Genomic DNA, 19,585 nt, shown 5'->3' on the forward strand with positions numbered 1-19,585 from the left:
GTTGCTCCGCACTCTTGCAAGTATTTAGTTTCATTAGTCTTTTTTAATTTTAGCCATTCTAGTGGGTGTGTAGTGGTATTCACTATTATTTTCATTTGCCTTTCCTTGGTGATGAATGATCTTTTTTTTCCTTTGCTTTTTTTTTTTAAATTGTACTTTAGATGAAGGTGTACAGAACAAACTAGTTTCTCATTAAATAGTTAGTACACATACTGTTTTATGACATTGGTTAACAACCCCTCAACATGTCAGCACTCTCCCTGCTCAACCTTGGGTTCCCTATTACCAGCTTTCCTGTTCCCTCCTGCCTTCTAGTTGTTTCCCCTAGGCTGGTGTGCCCCTTTAGTCTTGTTTTGTTTTATGGGTCTGTCCTATCTTTGTCTGAAGGGTGAACCTCAGGAGTGACTTCATTACTGAGCTGAAAGGCTGTCTGGGGACCGTACGCTCTGGGTTTCTTGTCTTTGGATGATGAATGACCTTGAGCACTTCTTCATGTGTTTATTGGAATCTTCCTATAAGAATTATTCATTTAAATTTTTTGCCCATTTTTTATTATGCCTTGACTTCTGAGCTGATTCAGTCTCTTGAATGTCCTCGTTTGTAACTGGGCAATTCAGTAAGGAAAAATTAATTGCTGTCACAAACATCCCCAAAATCTCAGTGACTTAATACAATATAAATGTATTTCTTCCTTGTGCAAAGTTCAATGATGATGTATTTTGTCAGGCTGCTCTTCTTGGAGGCTGCCATTTAAATGGAGACCTAGGGAATTTGATTCCTTCCATTTTGTGACTTCTGTGTGTCATCTTCTACGGTTTCAAGTCTTTTTTGCTTACATTCATATGAACAGGGAAAAGACAGAGTGGAAGACTGAAAGGGACATTTTATAACTGGATTTAAAGGTGGCAGACATCAGTCTGCCCTCATTCTACTGGCCAGAACCCAGTCATATTATCTGACTGGTATGTGAGGAGTGTTAAATGAGAATTATCTGTGTGCCCAGGAAGAAGTGAATCGACTATTGGCTGATGTACCACCTCTAATCACACTGAGCGAAGAGGTCATTTAGTGCTTCTTAAATGTTTTGGGGTCACTGATCACTTTAAGAGTCTTGTAACAGCAATGCAATTTTTCCCCAGAAAAATGAAGTTCACAAAATTTTGCATACAATTTCAGGGGGTTTATTAACAACTCCAGAAACCCACTCATGAATCCTCTAGTGATTCATTTATTCTGGGCTAAAACCCCTTGAATTAGAAGATGTAAGATTTCTTACAGCTCTAAAATGTGTCTTTAAGTGGAATTTTTTGAAAATTTGAAGCTGTGTAAAAGTCTATGTGTGTGTGAAAGTACACACACTTGCATGGCTATGTTTCCTCTAAACCAGACATGAGGAAGTTAGAGTGAGACTTATTTTTAGTGCCCAAAGCCTGGGTGGTCCAAGTGGTTTGCAATCAACTGCTAACTAAAAAGTTGGCAGTTGGAACCCACCCAGTGGTTCTACAGAAGCAGAGGTCTGGTGTGGTTTGCTTCCATAAAAATAACAGCCCCAAACCTTATGGAGCACCTCTACTGTGTAACTCATGGGGTTGCCATGAGTTGTAGATCAGCTTGACAGCAGCTAACAACAGCAACAGCATAGTCAACCAACCAATTGTCATCCAGTTGATTTCTATGCACGGTGACCCTGTATGTTTCAGAGTAGAACTGCGCTCCATAGAGTTTTTAATGGCCATGAACTCTCAGAAGTAGAGCACCAGACCTTTCTTCTGAGATACCTCTGGGTGGATTTGAACTGCTAACATTTTGGTTAGTAGCTGAGTGCTTAACCATTTGCACTACCCAGGGACACCTTCCATTACAGTTAGAAGCATAGAAATATATTGTGTATTCCTTGGGTGCTTATGGGAAAATTGAAAACACAAAAACAAAACAAACAAAAAAATTAAACAACAAAATTTTGGGATAAAAATATTTTCCTCTAGTAGAGACATTGGACTAATAAGCCCACTATGTAGCGTGATTTGTAAAGCATCCAGATTTCCCAGTCTTGAGATCTTTACAGGGTCTTTGAAACTACCATAGTAGCATCTCTATGTAATTCAATGTACTTCAATTTACTTTTTATTTTTTGTGCTCCAATGTAATGCAACAAATATCTCATGACTAATATATTAAAGGGACTATAATAGATGTTCTCAGTGATAAAAATTGATTTTTAAAAAACTTGCATTTAAGGAATTTATAGTTTTAGAGGAGTGATAAGATAAATAGCTGCCTTTAATGCAGAAAGCACACGTGCTATAACAAAGATGAGGGAAACACAATGGGATTCTGAGCAGCAACAGCATTTCTGAAGCCAGGAGGTGGTGCGTTAGCTTCTGGGGAAAAAATATCTATGTTGGGGCTAGGATATAAATATATGGAGATGTGCTAGAATATGTGAAAGAGGGGATAGGAAGGAAGGACACTCTTGGAGTAGAGAATAGCATTCATTTACTTTTAGTCATCTATCCAACCAAAATTCATTGAGGCTCTTCTATTACTAGACACTGGGGGAATACAAGGATCAGTAAGTAATAATCCCTGTTGTCCAGGAAAGACCACACAATTTTATGGCTGCTCTGATAGAAATGCATACAAGGCATGGTGGGTCACGAAAGAGAGACCAAACCCAGTGCCCTCGATTTGATTCCGACTCATAGCTACCCTATAGGACGGAGTAGAACTGCCGCATACAAAAGAGAGCGTGGTCAGTTTTACTGAGAGGCCTCTGGACAGAGTTTACAGACAAAGTTAAGTCTGACATGAACAATTAAATTTTGGAATGTACTACTCACTGGAGAGGCACACATAGATCTGCATGATGGGGTATAAGATGAAAAGTGTAAGTTGTTCTGTAGTATGACTCTAGCTATGGTTTGTGTTTATGAATGTGGGTGTTAAAGACATGGTGTTGGAAAATGTTGACAAGTATTAAGGCTGGAGAGATAGGAGAGGGCTTTGTATGGTCTACTGAAAATTTGGGCCTAATTTTATAGGTCAATATGTCTCAAATTTGTCTGATCATAATAACCCCCTGGGGCACTGGTTATAATTTCAGTGGAGTGATGGATTTGTATTACACAGAAGGTCAGTTTGGCCATGTGGGTAATAGGTTGATGAGAGGGTGGGGCTGAGTAGAGTGGGAGCTTAGGAACTAGTTACAAAGCTATTGTTTACAGTATGGCTTGATATAATGTGGGCCTGAAGAAACGCAGTAGCAATGAGGAAGTAGAAGAGACAGTATGTAGCAGAGATACTGAGATGGAGGAATGTGCACGGTATGCTTACTGATTGGATGTGAGGCTGCAAGAGGCTTACAGACCAATTTCACACTGTTGCCCGGGCTTACTGGTAGACAGTAGTGAAAGAAAACATGGGCTATGACCAGGGATTCACAAGGAGGCTGCTTTGACTAGTGAGTAGAGCAGAATGAAGAATAGTAGAAAGAAAATTTGTAGAATTTATTGGGGCCAGATCTCAGAAATTGATGAAAGCCAGGCTAAAGAGTTTTCAAGTAGTCTGAATACAGACCTTCTTTTTTCCATACAAGAGTCTTTCACCATATATGAGGTGGCTTTCAGTGAGTTATTATTTTTGCAAAGAGGTGGTTGCTAAGCTGTTCAGAGACCACTTCCACTGTTCTTATTGCCCTCAACTATGTATGTGATTTCTTTCCTTCCTCAGCCTCAGAATGTATCAGAACACCCTGACCTCGTTACAGTATAGCTCTTGCCTTTCCTATCTGCCCTTCCTTCTCCGGTTCTACTTTGTGCAGGCACAGAAGAAGCCCCATCATATCAGAACATTGTGGAAATTTGCTTGCATCTTTTGTATGTGAGGATTTCCTCACTCTCTGGTCTTGCCTCCTCAACACCTGTGGTCTCCATCCTTCATTAGTCTTTGGACTGTGGGTTTCACACTCAGCTTTGATTTGGCCTTTTTTATTCTTTAAATTGGTACTTAATTTGTATCTACCACTGATCTTGCTTTAGCTCTCTATTCTTGGCTGTGACGCACAATTTATGTTTTCTTTTCATCTGTATTGAACCTCAGCCCACTCCTCATATGCAGCTTCACTCCTCTAGTCCCAGCTAATGTCCTTAGAGAACTTGTCTAGCTGCAAGCCTAAGCTTACCACGCTTACGACAGTGATAAAGCTTTTACTGGAAATTGTGCTTTTATGATTCAGTGTCTAGCCGTCTTGTACTCAAGTGGACCAGGCCAATAATAACTTTTTACTTTGTAGAGAAGAAGGTATATGATCTGGATAAAGGGTAAGGAAATTGGATTTGAACATTTATCTGGCTTTCCAAACAGAACCAAGCGTCCAGGAAAGACTAATGGAACATCAAGTAGGCAATTTATAACATCATTAAATATTATCATGGTCAGATGTGTTATACTGTTCAGCTGAATTCATAAGCAGGTGGTATGTGTGGTATAGAAGCCCTGCAGAGAACAAGCTAGGCTGGAAGAAGCATGATGCATATGTTTTAAAAGGAAGCACATCTTACAAAGGAAAATCTGTTTATTGAGGCTGTAAAAGGAGAGCCCCCAGCTGATTTCAGGGGATTCTTGGAATTAAACAGCTTTGGTGAGTTATAGACTTGTGTCAATCACAAAAAAAGAAAAAAAACAAGCAAAATAACAATAATAAACTCCACAGGGGTTCTTGGTTGGCAGGGGATAAAGCTGGTTACAATTGTCCCTACTAATGCTGTCTGGCAACATGAGGGAGAGCTGTTGGGCTGTGATGGAAGGAAGCAAAAATAGCCTTTTCCCAAGCACCTTTACTCTAGCCTGAGAGATAATAGATGAGAAGTGTGTAAACATGTTACACATTCTACATTCTGGTTACTTTTTTGTTCAACTGTAGTTAAGTAGATAATTGCAGAACAATTTGTGAGTCAAACAAGAAAACAGTCTCTTGATTTAAGTCATATTTTCTTAATTTAACTCAAGTCGTGTAAAAGGAAATCCATTTCTCCATCACCCACAATATGCATAGAATTTGCTCAAAAAATTTGGCCATTTCAGAAAAATCAATTTTTTTCCCTCAAATGAAAAAGGTTTGTTACCTCTGAGGATATTAAAAATAAAGTCCACAGATTCTTGAAGGCATATCTTCAAGAGTAGCTCTAAGGGTTTTTTTTTGAGGAAATAGCAATATCACTGAAATAAGTGGGTCATCTTAGATCATCTTTGAAGAAAATGAAACATGTTAAGGGTGTGCTTAAAAAGACAATCCTATTTATTACGGACTCCCTTGAACATAGTTACCTGGAGTTAGGCAAACTGTGAGGTTAAGGAGCATAGCCCTCCAGACTGTCAAGTCTGTCCAAGACTTAAAAATTACTTACTAAATTGAAGTGTTGAAGACAGGTGGGTGAACAATTGCTTCTAATATAAAGTAGAATGAAAAATAACTTTTAAATAGATCTAGCAATATGTTGTGTGAACAGGCAGAAAGAAGCAGTTTTGCCTGCCTCCCCCAGCCCTACAACTTCTCACAAAGTACCCTTTATTTTTGATAATAGCTGCTTGAATATTCTTATTCGCCATACATGTCCTACTCAGTTGAACTGAATTTTAGCGAGCATAGTTTCTATAACAACATTTTGTACTTCAAATATTCTTTTTTACAAAGGCATAGTACTTGAGCTGAGCACTGAAGACGAAGCAGGATCTTTGTGTGTGGGAAAGGGCAACTGGGCCTAGGGAAGAGTATGAGCAAGAGATGGCAAGGGTCTGAACTCTGACTGTGGAACGGAAAGAAGATGGTAGTGGTAATGGTGGCCGTTGAGGGGGAATACAAGACAGTGCCAAACAAAGATGCTTGTAAAGTAACAAATGGTTGTGAAGTAACAACTGGATATATGTGAGACATTAAAAAATAGTGCTTGCTACCCAGTGCTTGCTACTTGTATCTACAGTCAACGCCCATGGAAGCCCAGTCAAGAGATCAAATGACATATTACATTGCATTGGGCAAATTTGCTGCAAAAGACTCTTTAAAATGTTAAAAAGCAAAGACGTCACTTCAAGGACTAAGGAACGCCTGACCCAAGTCATGGTATTTTCAATTGCCTCATATGCACATGAAAGCTGGGCAATGAATAAGGAAGACTGAAGAAGAATTGATGCCTTGGAATTATGCTGTTGGTGAAGAATATTGAATATACTATGTATGGGCTACCAGAAGAATGAACAAACCTGTCTTGGAAGAAGTACAGCCGGAATGTTCATTAGAAGCAAGGATGGTGAGACTTTTGGACATATCTTCAGGAGGGGACCAGTCCCTGGAGAAAGACGTCATGCTTGGTAAAGTAGAGGGTCAGTGAAAAAGAGGAAGACCCCCACTAGATGGATTGACACAGTGGCTGCAGCAATGGGCTCAAGCATAGCAACGGTTGTGAGGATAGCACAGGACCGGGTAACGTTTCGTTCCGTTTTGCACATAACAACAAACAACAACAACCTAGAAGGGAAATTTTACATTAGTCAAAGAATTATCTTTATGTCAAAACCTCTTTGATTTAATTAAGACTATCTTCTTCTTCTCCAGCAATTGCTTAGGCAGGGAGAATAAGCAGACAAAGGACTGAAATAACTTCTCAGGACTTTGGGTCTTGGGGATTATAAATTAATTAAAATTTACAAATTTAATATTAAAAATACTGTCCATAAGGTTTTTCTAAATGTGATCAAATCACTGTTACTCATTATGTTTCAATATACTGCTTGTTTGTATGAATTCTTAACATGAGCACTACAAATATGCTTACTTATCTGGATAATTTACACACCTAGTATTTCAAAATTTGGTTACTTGCAAATGCTGCTTGTGAAACAATGTTTAAAATTCTTAAAAATCAATGCAAAGGAAAAGAGTCTTGAAATTTGACTATCTGCAAAAATTGTTTTTTGCATTGCAAGTCATTCTTTAGAGAGAATATGTAGCTGGAGAAATCTTTACAGAAATCCTTTTTTTTTTTTTTTTCCTTTTCTTTCATTTTAAATTAATACTGGAGATCAGATGATGTAAATTTACCTTTTTTCTGAATTTTACCTTTCTATTACATATTACTCTGGCTTTTGTAAATTCATTGAATACCCTACCAACCCTTGCTGTGTTCAGGAATCTGTGAAGAACTGATATCTGTATGGCGTTTACCTTCTGTTTTTATACATTTTTCCAGAGACGACCTTATTTTATTGATAGTGGCAGAATAAAGTTGCAGCCGTGCAAGAAATTTGAGTATTTGTAACTTTTCTATGTAAATATTAATATACACGAGACACATTTTTCTTCATTATTTTAAAAATGTATTATTTAATGGATGTAAAAGAATATTATATGTAATTTATATGATATAAAAAAATTTTTTTATGCAGCGTAATAATATCACAAGCATTTCTGAAATCACCACAGAAATCTAAAGCTAGACTATGACCATTAATTTGTATCCACCTATGCATTTCTCTCTTATTGCAGTCCGCTGCCCAGCCCCCACTGAGATAACTACATCTTTTCATGGACCTCCTTTTTTTGTTTTGTTTTATCACATATGTATGTATGAGTGCATAAAATATATATAGTTTAATTTTGTATGTCTTTGAACTTTATAAAAATGTCCTCATACTGAGACTTGCTTTTTTCTTGCTTTTTTCACTCAGTGTTATTTCTTAGATTTATTCACATCATTTCATGTTACTATAGTTCGTTCAGGAAACCTTGTGGCGTAGTGGTTGAGTTTGGCTGCTAACCTAAAGGTCAGCAGTTCAAATCCACCAGGTGCTCCTTGGAAACCCCGTGGGGCAGCTCTACTTGTCCTATAGGGTCACTATGAGTCGGAATTGACTCAATGGCAATGGGTTTGGTTTGGTTTTTATAGTTCATTCATTTTCACTGCTATATAAATTCCATTTTGAGGAGATACCACAATTTATCCATTTTCCTTTTGATGGATATTAGATTGTTTTGAATTTTTTTTCTACTATGATCTGTGCTGCTGTAATCCTTTTATTTAGTTTCCTGGTATATATGTGCTAGAGTTTATCTAGGATATATACTGAGTTGTAGAATTGGTGGTCTATAGGAGACACAAATATTTAATTTTGCGAGATAATACCAAATTGTTTTCTAAAGTGGTTGTAGTAGTTTGCACTCACCAGAAATGAGTGAGTTACCATTGATCCACATCTTTTCAGTCCTTGTATTGTCAGTCATATTTTATTATTTTGCCAATATTATTGCTGTAAATGGTATTTGATTATGATCTTAATTTGCATTTCTGATCACTCTCTTAGTCTGGAAGCTCAACTGAAACCTGTCCAGCATGGGTGACCCTGCTGATATTTGAATACCAGTGGCATAGCTTCCAGCATCACAGCAACATGCAAGCCCCCACAGTATGACAAACAGAGAGACGTGTGGGGATATCAAAAGTAGTTAGTTCTTTTTTATTGCTGAATAATATTCAACTGTATGGATATACCACAATTTATTTATTCCTCTATTGATAGACATTTGGGTGGTTTCTAGATTCAACTATGACAAATAAAGTTGCTATGAGTATTGATGTACAAGGCCTCATGGCAACCCCATGTGTTGCATGGGGTTTTAATGACTGTGACCTTTTGGAAGCGTATCATCAGGCCTTTCTTCTGAGGCACCTCTGGGTGGGTTCAAACTGCCAATTCTTTAGTAGCTAAGTGGTTAGCTGTTTGTGCCACCCAGGGGCTGACTCACTCTCTCTTATTGTTCTTTCTCTCTCTCCATATATATATGTATATATAGGTGTCATGGATTGAATTATGTCCCTCCAAAAATGTGTGTATCAACTTGGTTAGGCCATGATTCCCACTATTGTGTGGTTGTCCTCCATTTTGTGATTTTAATTTTATGTTGAGAGGATTAAAAAGAAAAAAAATTTTTTTTTTTTTGGTGAAAGAATTAGGGTGGGATTATACCACCACTCTTGCTCAGGTCACCTCCCTGATCCAATGTAAAAGGAGTTTCCCTGGGGTGTGGCCTGTACCACTTTTTGTCTTTCAAGAGATAAAAAGAAAGGGAAGCAAGCAGAGCTGGGGACCTCATACCACTAAGAAAGAAGCACCGGGAGCAGAGTGTGTCCTTTAGACGCAGAGTTCCTGTGCAGAGAAGCTCCTAGTCTAGGGGAAGATTGAGGAGAAAGACCTTCCTCCAGAGCAGAAAGAGAGATAAAGTCTTCCCCTGGAGCTGACGCCCCGAATTTGGACTTCTAGCCTAATGGACTGAGAGAGAATAAACTTCTCTTTGTTAAAGCCATCCAATTGTGGTATTTCCATTACAGCAGCACTAGATGACTAAGACAATATGTATATGCCTATGCATATGTATGTATGTATATATATGTGTGTGTATATATATAACAAGAATATCTGGATCCTAAGACAGCTGTATGTTTAACCTTTAAAGAAACTGCCAAATGGTTTTTCAAAGTGATTGTACCATTTTCCGTTCTTACCATCAGAGTATGACAGTTTCAGTTGCTTCACATCCCTGCCAATACTTGTTATGATTGGTCTTTTAATCTTAGTCATTCCAATAAATATGTAGTGATATCTCAATGAGGTCTTAATTTTCGTTTCCGTAATGACTAATTATATTGCACATCTTTTCATGTGCTTATTTGCCATCTATTATCTTCTTTAGTGAAGTCTATTCAATTTTTTTGCCCATTTTCTTGTTGGATTGTTTTCTTGTTATTGTGGTTTGAAAGTTCTTTATATATTCTAGATAAAAGTTTTTTTTTTTTTTAAATCAGATACAGAATTTGCAAAGAACCACAATTCTATGCTAACAATTATTTTATCTCAAAACTTTAAAGTCATTTTTCTACTATTTTCTGGCTTCCATTATTACTTTAGAGAAGTCCGATTTGCCTTTTCCCCCCGACTAATTTTGAGACCCCTTTGTCTTTGGTATTCTGAAATTTCATTATGATATGTCTAGTCCTCGATTAAAAAAAAAAAATTCTGCTTAGTGTAAGCTGTTCCTTACTGGATCTGTGGATTCATATTTTCATAAATTCTAAAAATCTTTCATTCACTATCTCTTTAAACATCACCTGTTCTTTATCTGTTTTCTCCTTGAGAAAACCTCTTAGACAAATATTGGACCTTCTTATCTATCTTCTACATATCCTAAATCACTTTCATATTTTCCATCGTGCTGCATTTTGGGTAATTTCTTTGAGGATATCTTCCAGCTCATCTTTTTCTTAGTTGTTGTTTAACCTATCCATTGAGTTTTTAATTTTAAATAATTACATATTTTTCCAACATTTTGTTATGTCATCTTTCAAACATAAGTAAAGTTCCAAGAATATTACAGTGAGTACTTACTTGTATACCTACCACCTAGACTCTATTATTAGCCTTGTATTATACTTTCATATTTCATGTCAGTTCATCCCTTTACCCATTAAGCCGTCTTCAGATAATTATTTTTTTTTAATTTTTAGAGGTTACATTTGTTTTTCCCTTAATCTGCCTACTAATTTTTCTTAAAAAAAAAAAAATTTTTTTTCTTAGATCCTTGTTATTTGTTCATTTTTGTGATTATGACCTCATTTCTTTAAAACTTTTACATAGTTCTATATCAGAAATTCCCAAACCAGCAACAACTGGGTACTTAAACTTGTTGTTTATTGTTTCTGCTGAATTTCATCCATTGTGGCATGCCTTTTTTGTTTCTTTGTGATCTTTGAAAATGAGCTCATTTCTTGATCATAATCTATGAGAATTCTTTAGGCCTAAATTGGAGTAGATTCCCTGTAGAAAAAATTTACTTTTTCTGCTTCAGTAGACATGGAAAGCCATTGATATACAATTACTTCAGCTCCCCTTGACAGCCTTGGCTCAATGAGGAAGATCAATGGTGAACTGCCTTACCTACTTACTGGTCTAAGGTCCAGTGTATTGATAGCTGTCGTGGATTGAATTGTGTACCCCAAAAATATGTGTATCAATTTGGCTAGGCCATGATTTCCAGTATTGTTTGGCTCTCCTCTATTTTCTAACTGATGTAATTTTCCTATATGTTATCAAGCCTAATGTCTGCCTGTGGTTAATGAGGCAGGATTGAGTTATGTTGAAGAGAATTAAGGTGGGCTGTAACACTGTTTCTCAGTTCATATCTCTGATCCAATATAAAAGGAGTTTCCCTGGGTGTGGCCTGCATCACCTTTTATCTTACAAGAGATAAAAGGAGAGAGAAGTGGGTAGAGAGTTGGGGACCTCATACCATCAAGAAAGCAACTGGGAGCAGAGTTTGTCCTTTGAACCAGGGTTTCCTGCGCTGAGAAGCTCCTCAACCAGGGCAAGATTGATGATAAGAACCTTCCTCCAGAGTCAACAGAGAGGAAGCCTTCCATTGGAGCTGACACCCTGAATTTGGACTTGAGGCCTACTGGACTGTGAGAGAAAAAATTTCTCTTTGTTAAAGTCACCCACTTGTGGTATTTCTGTTATAGCAAACTAAGATAAAAGCAATACTGCCATTGATATCTTCCCTCAGAGCAACTCCATCCCTGTTGTTTGCCCACTGCTCTTATTCCAACCTCCCAGCTGCTCTGACTTCACTTAGGTTGTATGTGTGTGTGTGTGTGTGTGTGTGTGTGTAAGAGAGATAGAGACAGAGACAGAGAAAGAGAGACAGAGAAGGATCCTTCTTCTTGGAGACCTCCCTTATCCACATCAACACCAGTAGTGTTTCAAAGTGTGCGTCCTGTCTGTGCATACCTGTTCTGTAGAGCACTTTAGTAAGCTGTAGTGTCAGAAGCAGAAGTCCTCAAAGTACTCCTTCACATATTAAGAAGTTACAAAATTTAGTTTCGTGAAATAATTTTTTTTTTTCCTATTTACATCCTAAGTCTTAAAATAGATTTAGAAAGCATTTTTTTTTGAGGGGGGAGGGGACATTTAGAAAGGTTTCTAACAGTGATTATGTAATACTTCTAAAAGAGGCAATTAAAAATAACCTTTTTGTTTTAGAGTAGCCTTATACTTACAGAAAAGTTATAAAGATAATACAGAGAATTCCTATATATTCCACACTCAGTTTTCTCTATTGTTAACATCTTACGTTAGTATTGTCACAAGTAATGAGCCAATACTGACACATTATTATGAACTAAAGTTTACAGCCCATTGCTGTGAAGTTGATTCTGACTCATAGGACTGTATAGGACAGAGTAGAGCTGCCCCATAGGGCTTTCAAGGCTGTGATCTTTATGGAAGCTGACTGTCATATCTTTCTCCCACTAAAGTTTATACTGTATTCAAATTTCCTTCATTTTTAGCTAATGTTCTTTTTCTGTCTCAGGATCCCATACAGGATATCACATTAAATTTATTTATCATATCTCCTAAGATTCCTCTAGAATGTTATAGCTTATCAGACTTGCCTTGTTTTTAAATGACTTTTGGCAGTTTTGAGGAGTACTGGTCAAGTGTTTTGTAGAACGTCTCTCAACTGGGGTTTGCCTGATGCTTTTTTTTATGATCAGACTTTGGTTATAGGTTTTAGGAGGTCCTGGGGTAGTGCAAATGGTTTGCAATTGGCTGCTAACCTAAAGATTGGTGATTCTAACTCACCCTATGGCATCATGGAAGAAAGGCCCAGCAATCTGCTTCCATAAAGATTACAGCCAAGAAAATCCTATGGAACAGTTCTACTCTGTAACATATGGGGTCGCCATGAGTTGGAATCGACTTGATAACAATGGATTTATGGATATTTAAGAGAAAGACCAGAGGTAAAGTGCCATTTTCAACACGTCATGTCTAGGATACATGCTTTCAACACGACTTTTCATTGTTGATGTTTACCTTGATCGCTTGATCAAGGTATTGTCAGGTTTTACCACTGTGAAGTTGCTCTTGATTTTCCCCTTTCATATTGTACTCTTTGAAAAGAAGTCACTATGTGCAGCCAACACTTAAGGGATGGGGAGTTATGCACTACCTCTTTGATGATGGAATAGCAACTAAATTATTTGCAATTCTGCAAGGGAGATTTATCTACTCTCCCCATTGATTCATTCACTTATTTCTATTTATTCTATTATTTCTTTACATCACAATGGATTCATGGATATTTATTTTATACTTCGGGTTATAATTCAATACTATGCTGTTTATTTTCTTGCTCAAATTGCTCCAAATTTGGCCACTGGCAGCACCTTCATCTAGCTCTTGTGTCCCTTTGACAGACCCTCATTAGCATTTGCTTACTTTCTGGCACTACAAGATGCTCCAGGCTCCTCTTTTTTACATCCTGCCCCAGTCCTAGAATCAGCCATGGAGAATGGTGTTAGAAACCAAGATCGTGTGCTGGGTACTCATTGCTACTGAGGAGTCATTACTTTTAGGCCCTCCTAGTGGAAAGATCAAGGAAATATATGTGTGTATACTAATCTGTGTATATACATGTATGTGTAAATATTTCTATATGTAGTCGTTTTTATCCATATTAAGCTAAACATTAATTCATATTGATGCCTCCAACTCTAATCCAGTATCATATGAATCATTCTCACCTCTTCTGTCCCCTTACTATCTGTATTGTTTCACTCCAATAGAGAGAAACCTGGCTCTCACCATCCACCATCCATTTACTTAATTGTTCAGTTCCAGTATACATGTATAGTGGTTCCAGAATTGTTAACCTGTACCCCAATGGGAAACAAATTTACCAACTAGAGTACAATGCTTATGTGTATTCTCTTTGCCTTTAGTCTTACAGTTTCTACTCATTTAGGATGTTTCTTAGATTAGCACCTTTTTCTCCCACTCCTTTTAGTGTAGTTATTTTGTGTTTGTAATACAGTAATATTAATATTATATTGTCACAGTCTGCATTTTATCTTGGGCTCCTCTGATCCTCTAAGAAAATTTTAAAAATTTGCATACTTTCAGGTTCACTATTTGTGCTGTAAAGTCCTCTGGGTTTTGATAAATTTGTGTCATGTGTCCGTCATTACAATATCATTGTAGAATATTTTCATTACCCTGTGCTTTACCCGTTCAACTCTTTTCCTTCATCCCCAAACCCTGACACTACTGACCTTTTTACTGTCTCTCTTGTTTTGCTTTTTTCATGATGTTACATAAATGCTGTTATACACCATGCAGCCTTCTCAGGCTGGCTTTTTTCACTTAGCTGCATGCACTGAAGATTCATCAATGTTTTTGCATGAAATAACTCATTCTTTCTTACTGCTGGAGAGTATTCCATTGTATGGATCTACCACAGTTTATCTGTTCCCTTACTGAAGATACTTTGGTTGCTTCCAGTGTTTTCAATTATGAATAAAGTTGCTACAAACATTCGAATGCAGGTAAAAAGTAAATTTTCAGGATTTCTTCTGACTACTTTGGCTGTTTCTCTTTGAGATGCATATTTATTTAATTCTTTTAATCAGGATAATTTTTCATATACACACATATGCAGAACCTATTTACATATGCATGAAATCATGCATGATATTTAGATTCTTTATATTTTCTTTACAGATATTCAGGAATTTTATGAGGTGACATTGCTAAATTCCCAAAAAAGTTGTGAGCAGAAGATAGAAGAAGCCAATCAAATTGTACAGAAATGGGAGAAGACACCACTTCTTGCTCCACATCATGATAGCCTTCAAAAGTCTGCAGAGGTATACTATTTAAACTTCTAAAAGAAATGAATAATATGATGACATATTACGTGCCAGTAAAGAAGTAGTAGCAGCAGCAGTAATATTTGTAGTAATCATCATCAATATAACACCAATCATAATAGAAATGTAGTTATACCATACCATAGGCACTTCTCATATGTGAAAATCCAGATTTTGCCAAAAGATAAAATAGCGTATAGAGAGGACATGATTCTTCACAGTGTAAAAGTGGATTCTGCTATGAATATTGTCATAGTTTGAGGGGAATCAGGTCTAAGAATTTTAGAAAATGACTCCAGGTATATTAGGTGAAGGAAACGGATAATGAGATAGGAGGAAACGGTCCAAGGCCGTGATCGCCCTCAAAACCAAAAACCAGTTGCTGTTGCGTCAATTTTCAACTTGGGTGGGGGGTTATGTCCTACCTTTTTTTGGATGGAATATCTACATAAAGTATTTGGAATTCTTCTTCGAGGGAGATTTATCTATTGTTTTCATTCATTTGCTTATTTATATGTATTCAATTGTTTATTTAGGAGTCCCTGGGTGGCACAGGTGGTTAAGCACCTGGCTGCTAACTGTAAAGTTGGCAGTTCAAACCCACCCAGAGGTGCCTCAGTAGATCTGCTTCCTAAAGGTCACATCCATGAAAACCCTATGGAGCACAGTTTTACTGTGAAACATGAGGTTGTCATGAGTTGGAACTGACTCCAGAGCAACTATTTATCTCTGGACAGGAATAAAATGATCCATTGGAGTGTAGAAGCAAGATAGTAGAACTTCGATTTGTACTTCTTTTTATTGCATTTTTTACAGTTTCCTGTATTTGTGTAATTTATATTGCATTTTAGTATATTAACAGTAATGCATATGTATTTAAAAAATAAATATAGAGCTACTGAAGTTGTATGTCCAAATAGCTTTTACAGATATGATTGTGAGATGAAAAGTTTGGATACTTTTGGTGGAATTAGTAGTAAACAGAGTAAGGCAAGTTCAAGCAGGTCTCACGTTCATAGCTGAGGGTTAATACGGAGGCAGGGGCACATCAATGATCTTTTTAAGTGGCAGTCAGTACTTTGAAGGCAAGTAGTAGTAATACAAACACATGTTGTTGTTGTTGTTAGGTGCCGTTGAGTCGGTTCCGACTCATAGCGACCCTATGCACAACAGAAAGAAACACTGCTCGGTCCTGCGCCATCCTTACAATCATAGTTGTGCTTGAGCTCATTGTTGCAGCCACTGTGTCAATCTACCTCTTTGAGGGTCTTCCTCTTTTCTGCTGAAACTGTACTCTGCCAAGCATGATGTCTGGGGACTGATCCCTCCTGACAACATGTCCAAAGTATGTAAGATGCAGTCTCGCCATCCTTGCTTCTAAGGAGCATTCTGGCTGTACTTCTTCCAAGACAGATTTGTTCGTTCTTTTGGCAGTCCATGGTATATTCAATATTCTTCGCCAACACCACAATTCAAAGTCGTCAACTCTTCTTCGGTCTTCCTTATTCATTGTCCAGCTTTTGCATGCATATGATGTGATTGAAGATACCATGGCTGGGGTCAGGTGCAGCTTAGTCTTCAGGATGACATCTTTGCTCTTCAACACTTTGAAGAGGTCCTTTGCACCAGATTTACCCAATGTAATGCGTCTTTTGATTTCTTGACTGCTGCTTCCATGGCTGTTGATTGTGGATCCAAGTAAAATGAAATCCTTGACAACTTCAATCTTTTCTCTGTTTATCATGATGTTGCTCATATATTTTTTGGGGGGGATATGTAGATACATAAATGTATGTATATGGAAATCCTGGTGGTGTATTGGTTAAGAGCTACGGCTGCTAACCAAAATGTTGGCAGTTCGAATCCACCAGGTGCTCCTTGGAAACCCTGTAGGACTGTTCTACTCTGTCCTATATGGTCGCCGTGAATTAGAATCCACTTGACAGCAATAGGTTTTTTTTTTATATGTGCATATACGTATTTATAAATATATACAGCTATTCACACACACACACACACACACACACACATTCTATCAAGTTTGGGGTTGTGTAGCCAGTGCAATGACTTAGAAGCTACATGGTCTTCTAGTGCTGATTAATGGCACCCTGAATGCTGAATCTTTAGATAGTTAAGATTGAGACCTCTGATTATATTCTTTCTAACCTGCTCAGGATTGTCCTGGAAATTGGATAAGATTGAGTCGAATGACCATCTTAGTTACCTGAAGTGAAAGTTAGCAATAACCATAACTGGTAAATTAATATATACCAACTATGTGAATTTTATAAAATATCTGAAAGCGTAGAAGTAAAAATAAATCTTAATTTCAACACATAGAAGTAGTTATGTTGACTTTTTAGTCTTTTTTTCTGTACAAGTATATGTATATAAAATAGCATTCCCCATATACTATCATTACATATTTTTTGAAAGTATTTTTAATGGAAATATAACAATAATCTATTATTTGTAAACTAAGCAGTATCTTAGTTGTAGTGCTGCTATAACAACAATACCACAAGTGGAAGGCTTTGACAAAGAGAAATTTATTATCTCACAGTCTAGGAGGTTAGAATGCCAAATTCTGGATGCCAGCTCCAGGGGAAGCCCTTCTGTCTCTGTTCGCTTTGGGGGAAGGTCCTTGTCATCAATCTTCCCCTGGGTCTAGGAGTTCCTCAGCACAGGACTTGAGGTCCAGAGGAAGCGCTATTCTCCTGGCTCTTATTTCTTGGTAGTATGAGGGCCCCGTGTTCTCTGCTTGCTTCTGTCTTTTTTATCTTAAAACAGATGATTTAAGACAAACCTAATCTTGTAGATTGAATCTTGCCTCATTAACATAACTGCCTCTAATCCTTCCTCATTAACATCGTAGAGGTAGGATTTACAACACATAGAAAAATCACATCAGATCACCAAACGGTGGACAGCAGTACAATACTGGGAATGATGGCCTAGCCGAGTTGACACACATTTTGGGGGGACACGATTCGATTCATAGCAAGCAGCTTTCCATTTGATATTTAGGCTATTTCTAATTTTCTGCTACAAATAATGATATAATGGTCATTATATCATTGTACCAGCCATTGTATCTTTTCTGATTATTCATTATAGTGAATTTTAGAAATGACATTACAGAGTCAAAACATATGGGCACTTTTAAGGCCCTTGATACAAACTGTCAGTGCTTTGCAGAAAGACAATACCACCAGTGTTCAAAAATGCTTATCTGCCTACACCCTAGTGGTATTAATTTATAATATTAAAATGTTTTGTCAAATTACAGATTATATTTTTACTTGCCTTAGATGGTATTTTTTTGCTCATTAATGAGACTGGGTTGTTTTTCTTCTTATTTTTGGCTATTTATATTTCTTTTGCAATTCATTCAAGCTCTTTGTCATTTTTTCTAAGTGGTGCTAGAACTATCGTTTTGCAAGAGTGCTTTATATGTTAAACATACCAACCGTTTGTCATAGTGGTTGATTTTTTTCTAGTTTGTTGATTGCCATTAATTTTGTATATAGTGTTTTTGAACATTCAAAATATTTTCGATTTTTATGCAATAAAACCTATCATGTTTTTCGCTTTATGATTTCTTCTTTGCTTTGTGTTCAGAAAGCCCTTCCCTATCCCAGAATTAGTTAAGTGTTGTCCTATATTTTTTCTAGGCTTTTATGGCTTTGTTTCTTCTATTTTAAATTTTTGAAAATTATTTTTATTCAATTTTTAGATGCATAGTCCTACACATATACATAATTTTACATAAATACATAAATATCATAAAATACATTTTATTTTATTCTAAATACAGTCCTTTAAATTTTTTTTTCCTATTTTTCACATCTTCCCTTTCACGCACTTCTTGACCGATGCTTGCATCAGCTCTACCCTCCCCAGGTGCACATAACCTGTGTTAACAGCTTAATGTTCTATTCCTTCTGTATTTACAGAATATGTATTACAAACTATATACATGTAAATGGGATTTAATGTACATATATTTGCTGGAGCATACGCACACGCACATACACATATATGCACAGGGTTTTTTTTTGGTAATTGTTTCAAAAATGTTCATATTATATGAACATTTCTTCAAGTTGACTGGAATAGCTTAAATTTGTTTTTTTTTGATGAATATATAATTTCATAACAAGGGTATATCATAATTTATCCAATCCTTGGCTTCTTGATAGGGATTCATTTGTTTTCAGTTTTCTGTCACCACGATTAATATACTTCAATCATCATCCTTATATGTACATTCAAATTTACTAATGCTTTTATTTTTTTATTTTTATTTTTTTTATTCTATAGCATAGTTCCTCAAGAGTGGCATTTCTGGCTCCAAGAGTACGTATGCTATTGATTTAAATAAGTTTTGCCACACTGATTTCACATTTGATATTTCCACTGGTAATGCATATATATACGAGTTAACCTCACATTCATGCCAGAAGTAGGTGTTGCAACTCTTCTTAATTTTTGCCAGTTTAGTAGGTATAGTGGTATTTCATCTTTTTTAAAATTTTTATTGTGCTTTAAGTGAACGTTTACAAATCAAGTCAGTCTCTCACACAAAAACTTATATGTACCTTGCTACATACTTCCAATTGCTCTGCCCCAATGAAACAGCCCACACCCTCCTTCCACTCTCTCTTTTCGTGTCCATTTTGCCAGCATCTAACCCCCTCTACCCTCTCATCTCCCCTCCAGGGTGGTATTTCATTTTTAACTTAATCTTCGTTTCCCAAACTTCTAGGGAATTTGAGCATTGTTTCATGTCTGTTGGCTTTGTAAATTCACTCTTCATATTCTTTGCC

General features: G+C 36.8%; 1 protein-coding gene across 9 annotated transcripts in view; it reads left to right on the forward strand.

The window, feature by feature from the left end:
• The window catches only part of DLG2 (discs large MAGUK scaffold protein 2), a 2,175,949-nt gene that overhangs the window by 232,656 nt on the left and 1,923,708 nt on the right, over positions 1-19,585 (forward strand). For all 9 annotated transcript variants that reach the window (XM_049891082.1, XM_049891084.1, XM_049891085.1 and 6 more), the window contains one exon: positions 14,608-14,753. In XM_049891082.1, the coding sequence (XP_049747039.1) occupies positions 14,608-14,753 (146 nt within the window). The remainder of the gene's footprint in view (positions 1-14,607; positions 14,754-19,585) is intronic.

This window comes from Elephas maximus, chromosome 7 (genome assembly GCF_024166365.1).
Source record: "Elephas maximus indicus isolate mEleMax1 chromosome 7, mEleMax1 primary haplotype, whole genome shotgun sequence".
NCBI lineage: Eukaryota > Metazoa > Chordata > Mammalia > Proboscidea > Elephantidae > Elephas > Elephas maximus.